This window comes from Pyrgilauda ruficollis, unplaced genomic scaffold (genome assembly GCF_017590135.1).
Source record: "Pyrgilauda ruficollis isolate IOZ18807 unplaced genomic scaffold, ASM1759013v1 scaffold25, whole genome shotgun sequence".
In the NCBI taxonomy this organism is placed as follows: domain Eukaryota; kingdom Metazoa; phylum Chordata; class Aves; order Passeriformes; family Passeridae; genus Pyrgilauda; species Pyrgilauda ruficollis.
In genome coordinates this window covers 7,432,913-7,441,357 of record NW_024523822.1, presented here as the reverse complement: position 1 = coordinate 7,441,357, position 8,445 = coordinate 7,432,913, and the positions used below count along the sequence as shown (strand labels likewise).

Below are 8,445 nucleotides of genomic sequence, written 5' to 3'. Positions count from 1 at the left end.
ACGATGGCGAAAAATCATGAGAAAGAAAAAGACACACATGGCTTTCCATGAGGAGCTGCCCAAAACAACACAGGAGAGCTGGGAATCCTCTGCTGGCTTTATATCCTCTGTGTCCTCCTTTATCTGAGTCTTTGGTGAACCTCTCATAAGAGCTAAATATGGACCTGAGTGAAGCTATTTTACTATTTAAGCATTTTGACTATAATTTGACCATTCTACCATATATTATCATTTAAAAAGACAAGATTAATTCGTCCTATAACCTGAAAACTTCTAGAAACTACAGTATTACCTTAAAACAGTGAAAAGAAAGAGCTGTTTGGTTAATAATACAGAACTCCAATGCATAGAATGAAAAACAGAAACAAAACCAGTAAACGTACACAAAATCAATACACTAGTCTGATGCAAAAATTTTATTTTGTATATTTTTCCTGCTGCACAAGATCACTGTGCATACAAATGGTTATTATATCATAGTCAAAGAGGTATTATATCTTCATCTGAAATATAAAAAGTACGTAAAGGAATACATTTAAGTGAAAATCACAAATGGAAGAGATCAAAACAGCAAAAACAGGCAGGAATGCATAAAAGAGAGTGTGTTTTGAGGAAAACAGATATAATAATAATGCAGAAAACCAAGGGTAGCAGAATTTACTACAGCTGCAGTCCACATGCATTAGTGGACTTACAATCTTTACTGAAGAACAGAAATCTTCTTTCTTGCTGTTTTATTACCTTGGCAACATATCCTCCATGTCAGCAATTACATAGGAGACAACAGTCCAAACAGCAGCACAGAGATTCATCTGGTTTGGATCCTGAACTGTCATCGTGTCCCCTTGAGAATGATGAAACCAGAAGTATTTATTGATGTCATTACGCAAGCTGGCACCTACAGAGAAAAATGGGCAAAGTTCCCTTACAGGAATACAAATATTTAAAGAGGAATATAAACTTGAATCTATTCCTTGGCTGTTAATGATTAAAGCCACATGCAACTGTATAAAATTCATAATACATTTGAAATAAAATAACTGTACAGAGCTGTACCATGTGCAGTTTGTAGGTTTTAGGTTAATTGACTTGTGTGAGCATGAGGCAGCAAAAATTCACACTGGGGAAAAGCCAAGCTTCCCCTGGGAAACTCGTTTCCTCAGCAACAGTATGCATCCATTTTCTTCTGAAACTAACAGAGTTCAAGCAGGAAAATCCCTACAGTAACTCCACAGCAGCGCTTCCCCTGTTCTCCACTGATGAGTTATGACTGATTTATGAATCCTTTCCTTGCTATTACTTGTGTTGGGGAACACTTTGGAATTTGCTTCTGCTTTTGAGCCCCTCTACATCACAAGGATGTGCTGTTTCAGAACAAGTTTCCAGATAATCTGGGGTATCCTGGGTAGCCCAGGACTATGTTCCTCTCACAGTTAGGAGTCCTCATCAGCTGGGGCAGAAGCAAGTTGAGTGAAATCCTAACTCTTCCCATTCAAGAACAACTGATTTCCTCTGGGACCACAGGGGCAGGGAAAGAACTACTTTTCCCCAAGCCAGGTGGGTTCAGGGAGCCCAAATAATGCTTGCAAGGCATCACTCAAGCAGACCAAAGCCAAGATGAGCTGGAGAAGCTGCTATCCAACTAGGAGCTGCTGCAGAGATGCTGGTAGAGGATTATTACTCTGGCTATTCTCTGTTCCAGTACCCACTGACCCTCTCTAACCCCCAATTCCCTTGAATTTCCTTCCTTCCTTCCCAGTTCATTACCTCTGCCTCTCCTCCAGTTTTATCAGCCTCCATCAGCTTTGTTGTAATGTCAACAACCATTCCACCATTAACAGAATTCCACATAAAATTTTGATATCAAGTAAATTTGATATTTTCCCCCACCACAATCATTCACTGCTTGCAATTCCTTTGCATTGATTCCTTTGTCCTGCTCCCTGACCAAGGCTAGAAGGTGCACAGCTCCCAGGGAAGGACTCAGCACAAGACCCACTCCTTTCTTGATCTACAAACCCACAGAACTGTGTGAATTCACAAGTAAGAGCTATGGGCTCCAGGCAGAAACACGGACTGAGGATACTCCTGCCATGCCAAGTAAGAAGGAAAAAAAGGACTGTTTGACTGTTTGACTATAAAGATGAAGTACATAAATTATTGATATATTTATTTACATGCAGTGGAAATCAGTATCAGATGAGGAAGGCTTTGATAAACTCATGTGTGCTTGTAAGACTTAATGTTATGATTTTTCTTGGTTTTCCTGAGGTGCCTGAAGCCTTTGAAGAGAATGAAAGCAAAATTTCCCACAGCAGAACTGTACATCCTATAATACATATCTTTTGATCACTCAAACAATAATTCAGAAGAGTCCAGCTCTCCCTGTGGGTAACAGGCATGTTTCTCTTGCTGTAATGGGGACTGACTTGGATGGCTCAGTTCACTGCTATTTTAGAGAAAAGGAACAGAAAGTTAATGCATTTTAATTCCACCCAAGGTGAAGATCCCTTCATAAGAAGGATGATAAGCAGAAAGACCAAATGCTACAGCATAAGGTTGTACACTATTGTGATTGATTTTATTTTAAAAAGCTCTTCTTGTTCTTAAAGGACCTGTTTGCTCCTGACTCGAAGTATTGCAATCCTGCAGAAGTCACTGGGTAGGTTACATGTGCTGAATTATGTTCTAATAATTTTAGCATTAAATTGATGTCAAGTTATAGCCACTTTTAAATTTTTCTTCTAATCCTTTTAAATATATGCAATCATAAAATGATTGAGCAATGATAAATCATTTAACTGATAGACTTCTGCACTATGGACACGTTACAAGTTAAGCTGTTGAGGCACCCCATTACTGTTTTTGAACACTTCTGTGAGACTCAAGACAAAAATTGCCCAGATTTTGTCATAGAAATTTCACTAATCAGAATAAATATGGATTTACAGAATAGCACTTTATTCCTGTGAGTGGAACTAAAAAAACACCCTTTGCTTTGTCATGTTTAACTCTCTGAAATACTGGAAAAGTTTTTTTTTCTCTCTGACTTGATTTTATAAATCAGAAAATTACCAACTTTGACATCAAGCAAATTATTACTGTGCAAGAAAATCAAAAGGTTCTCAAACTGGTCATGCTGTCTGCATCATGTTGTGGGTTAGCATTGAAACCAGTGACCGGCAAACATCTTGAGAGACTAAGGAAAAGACCCTAAGAAAGTAGTTTTATCCTCTGTAATTAGAAACTAAAGTGAAAATCCATGTTCTTGGCTTTGAGCACAATAAGAGTTTACACCTGAGGGCTTCACACAAACCTCTGGACATGAAGCACTCTGGCGCAAAGACTGCAAGAAATTTTCATTGCAAGGAAGTCTCCTGCTTGAAACTTGACACTCCTCCATGCTGATGTCAGCTGCCTGCAGCCATCTCTGCTGCCAGAGGTCACCAGCTCAGTGAGACACTGACGGTGCCCTTTCTCCAGTAAATGCATCCAGGGCTGAGACCAGCCCTTGCAGACGACCATGAAGAGGGAAGTTCTGCAGGGTCCTGCAGACTGCAGTCATGTTGGGTTACCTCAATGAAGTCCACAGGGACCATTGGCCTCTTTTCTAAATATCTAGCAGAAGCAACACTGTGAGCACAATTTTTGTTGTTGTTGTTGTTATGTAACATTTGTCTTAGGAACAACAGTCAATGACAAATGGTGGCTTATTTTTACCAAGCTAGGAGTCAAGTCACAGACAAGAGGAGCCATGGCTCACAGACCTATAAATTATTCACCCATGTCCATGCTAGCCACCTAGAAAGGGAACAGCATACAGCCTTGAAAGAGCCCATAAGCTTTAATTATGTATGTGTGTACCACGTATATAATTCTGATTTCCAGGTGGAAACAATACTTGAACAGAAACCTAGAGATGGGCTAGGTGCTACACTGTCACATTTCATGCACTTTGCTCTTTTTCCTGCGTTTGCAGAGCAGCCATAAAGAAAAAAAGGTGATGTTTGCCAAACTACCCTCTTTAATTGTCCTTTTCCAGTCTGTTCACTTTTACAGCGATGTAAGTCACATGAGGAACACTGCTGATGAAAAAGGAGATCAGTGAGAAAGTGCTTCTAGCTGGATATAATAGGTGCTGTTGCATGAAAAAAGGGAATGTTAAAAACTGCTGCCATAAATGCTGTACATATTACTTGAATGCATCAAAAATACTGGAAATTAAAAACTGAAGAAAAGTAATAATTTACAGCTTCACTAAAATAATACAAAGATTATTCATAGCACCATTACAAGGTGATAGAAAAAACCCTCTTCAGCACAGCTTAGTTATCTAATTTAATGCATGCTATTGCATCAGCAGCTATCTAGTGCCACTGGTGATCCCCAAGGTCAAACACTAGGACAAGTTGCCCTGAGAGGCTGCAGTGCTTCCATCCTTTGAGCTATTCAAAGCCTGACAGAACATGGACCTCAGCAACCTGCTGCAGCTGACCCTGCTTAAGCAGGGGAGTTGGACTAAGTGAGTTCAAGGGGTGCCTGCCAAACTCAGCCATTCTGTGGCACTCTAACCCAGGGTGCCTTGGGTCTTTCAGACATCTCTTAGAATTCACACAACATAAAAAAATTTCTTCAATTCAAGTTCATTCTTGTCTTGAACTCATTTGATGATTCTCTGCATAAACAGCTATGTCATGCTTGGTTTGATGCACTGCAGAAGGCAGGGAAAAGCAGCTGCTTTGGTAATTCATAGTGACCATGTATTCTTAGCAATCAGCTATGATTACTAAATGAACTTGATGAAAACACACACACATTGAGGAATTCTGAAAAACACTCCATCCCTTCTAGCTTCTGATCTCAGCATGAAATGCCCAATGCAAGCACTCATTAGCTGATGATAAGGATATTATTTCCTTACAATGTGTTCATATAAAACACCAGTTCTTCACACATTAATAAACTGACAAAGGTCTTATTGCCAGCTTAAGAAGATGAGAAGCTGCTATTGAGATAAAAGGAATGATGGGCATGTCAATGATGACCATTGCTTCTTGTCACTCTCTGTCAGGCACTACTGCCTTCATAAGAATGCTGTCATAACTAGAATGAAACTATTGCCAGACATTTAAGCACTCAAATTACTGTCATTTGTGAAAAAAATTACTGGAAAAGCAGATAATGATTATCAGAATGATTACAAAGGCAGTTTCCATAAAAGTGTGTTCCATAAAACACAGATATCTTCAATGGGGAAAGCATGCAAAGCATGCAGTAACTTCAGAGTAATTTTACATCTTAAAACATTTTGCATTACACTCCTCCCTAAATTTTCTTTCTTTTCTTTTATACCCTAAACAGCATTCAATTGCCAAAGGAAGTCAAATGTGAGTTGTGGACAAGTTTGCTACAGAGTCCTATCAATAGCTTCCCAGTTGTCTTTGCTTTCAAGTGAAATTCACAGCTATGCCGTGAATCTTTCAGATACAATGGGAAAATCCCCACTGTCTCTGTAACTTCTCTTGGGTGTCCTGGGTCTTCAATATTACAGCTGGATCTCTGGGATACTGACCTCTGCATGATGCTGCTTTATACAGTGAAGTTAATACACCAATGATTTATAAAAAAGTGTGTAACTTTTTCAGGTTTCATTTTATAGCAGTCCCTAGAGGACCTGACAGAATTGCCACTCTATTGTTTTATGTGGTATACATACACCTCTCCAAAGAGAAAAGACTCCAGCTCAGAAGAACATACACTCTAAACAGACAGGAGGGCTGAAGGATGAAAGGGGCATGCAGAGATGAAACAACAGATTCATTTTCTCACAGCAGCTGAGAAAGAAATAGATGCCAGACATCTGAGCTGAGGCCAGTGTCCTATTGAGTAAGCTGTACTGCCTCCTAACAGCAAAGTTGGAAATGCCTTACTTAACAAGGCATAATTTGCTCAATGTTTCCAAAAGTTTACAAAGAGAAAGGGGTTATAACATGGGTTTTGCTTGCATCTTCCAAGTACCTGTTTGAGCTTCACCTTCGTGTCAAGACAAACCTACATGCTATTAAAGGTATTGCTTGTAGTAAGATGTCAAGACATCAGATGCCTGACCTGAAACCTTATTTTTTTTTCTGCAGTGATTTCCCTGGATATAAAAGACAGATTCCTTTTTTTCTCCCCATCTATTAAATACTGCTTTTGTTTCCTGCTTTTTCTTTAAGAAACAGGTAAAAAATGCTTTTACTTAATTTTCAAGTTTATTCTAATCTCAGACCTTTTTCATGCCAATGACACTATTTAGGAATGTATTAAAAGTCTATAATGCCTTAAAAATAAAGCAAATCCTGATGAAATGTACATATATTTTTCTTTTACATCAAGTACTCAAAAATAATGAAATAAGAGGCAAAAGGCCACATCACAATCTCCTATGCAGTTAAAAACTGGTATGTATTAGGAAAGCATAAACACAGAAGAGCGTTCTATTCCTCACACACAGTAACAGAATCAATAGCCTCTCCCTTCTCATAGCTGGAGCATTTCTGCCTCACACATTTTGAAAGGTCAAAACTTCAGGGTGGAAGTAAGAAGACACATGGCTTTTCCTTCAAAGGATAGGTGCCAAAGACCTACAAAAGGAAAAACTGATGAAAGAAAGGAACAGGAACACAATTTCTTATTTTATTTTCATTTTAATTTTGTGCTTTCCTAAAACCCAACAAAGTCACAAATCTCAAGTGGTCAGGGAGTAAATCTGCTGCAATGGTAGCTGTGTTTAGGATGGGCTGGCTCGAATGCTCCATAGGTACCTCAACATCTCTTCTGCTGCAAGCCTTGTAGAGTGCTTGACTGCTTGTTTTAGGTGTTGGACAGATGTTTTGTGTGCTGTCCCTGCCTAAGTTCAGCCTGCAGAACTACTACTGTAATGAAAACCAATTATTGTGGGCATCTCTTGCATGTATTTCAGTGGTTATATTAACCTCTTCCTTTGTGGATAACCTGTAGCTGACAGTTGGCTCTAATGCCAATTATTTCATTATCCATTTTCCAAGTAAGCAGAGGGAATGGAGAATGCTAATGCTGTTTAGTGGGGCACTGACAGCATTAGTTTTCTTGTCTCAAATGATGAAATTGCAGGCTAAGTTGCTTGAGTTTCATGGCTACCGACACTGAAATAATTTCCAGTACAGAGCTTATAAATGACATCAGAAGCCCTGCTGTTTCACCTCCTGAGTCGCTCTCTCAAAAGTCTTTAAAATTCATGATTCAAACAACAAGACAGAGGAAAAGCTTTCAGGAGGTTGTTTCAGTGACTAATTAAATGAGACTACAGTATAAGGGAGGCAATATGAAGTTTGCATTACTTCTTGTTTTGCTTAATGCAATTCAGAATTAGTCCTGTGGATACACTAAACGGACTAAATTACAGCTCATGATTATCACAGTTACTTTTGCAATGCATTAACCTTTCACTTATTGCATCAGAGGACCAGTGACAGCGGGTGATCCAACCTAAACTTGCATGAAATGCTGTGAAATGAGGTGCCAGGGAAGGAAGCAGTTCTACTTCATAGAGTACAGGCTGACTAGACTCTAAAATAATATCCTAAACAGCCCTTGACTGGGAAAAATCTCACAAAACCCCATATAAATCTTCAACAGTAAAAAGCAATGGAAGTTTTTCCTCCATTCATCCAACCTCCATCTTAAATTGTCAAGGTTCTTTTTTTAATAAAAAAAGAGAAAAGGGTAAGTCTCCCTAGCTGGTGCTGCCTAAGCATGACCCACTTGCAGGTTCACTCTCTGGGATGGAGAGATCCTCCACAGGCCCACTCATCACTAATTTTGGAACCTATTTATACTTCTGCCCACAGCTCCCTGTGGCAATGCATGGTGTGCCTGAACATTTCCTGTGGGCTCAGTACCGTTCTCACTTCGTGAGCTGTAGGAGCAGCACCCTCCATTTTTTCATTCAGCTTCCTACCACTGGTGGCTTAACACAGTTTAATCACACCTAACTCAGCAGCTGTTTCCCAAGCTGAATAATCCTCCTCTTGCAGAAACTATTCAGTATCTCTTCAGGCTTCTGGTGATTCTTCTTCTCCTTTTCCTAACTTTGTTTCACCATTTCTGAGATGGGAAGCCCAGTACTCCCTGCAAACACCAGCATGTGAATGGACTCATGAGGTGACTGCAGCACACCACGACACACCTCCTAAGCATACTTCCTTCCTTCCTTCCTCCCTTCCTCCCTTCCTCCCTTCCTCCCTTCCTTCCTTCCTTCCTTCCTTCCATGAAACAGTGTTTTCTACCCTGGGTATTGACTTGACAATTTCAGACAATTATCCACAGTGATTTCCAGATCATTCTTCTTGAAGATAACATGGGTCCTGTTGCTCTGTATCCACAGTTCCTATACTGCATCACTCCACATTTATTGACACAAAA

The 8,445-nt window shown here is 39.6% G+C and overlaps 1 protein-coding gene across 2 annotated transcripts in view; it reads right to left on the bottom strand.

The window, feature by feature from the left end:
• Positions 1 to 401: 401 nt before the first annotated feature.
• Positions 402 to 8,445, bottom strand: part of CPQ (carboxypeptidase Q) — a 142,119-nt gene continuing 134,075 nt past the window's right edge. The window contains exon 8 of one of the 2 annotated variants that reach the window (XM_041470900.1): positions 402 to 898. In XM_041470900.1, the coding sequence (XP_041326834.1) occupies positions 738 to 898 (161 nt within the window). In that variant the 3' untranslated portion in view covers positions 402 to 737. The remainder of the gene's footprint in view (positions 899 to 8,445) is intronic. The other variant, XM_041470902.1, reaches the window with a different exon arrangement.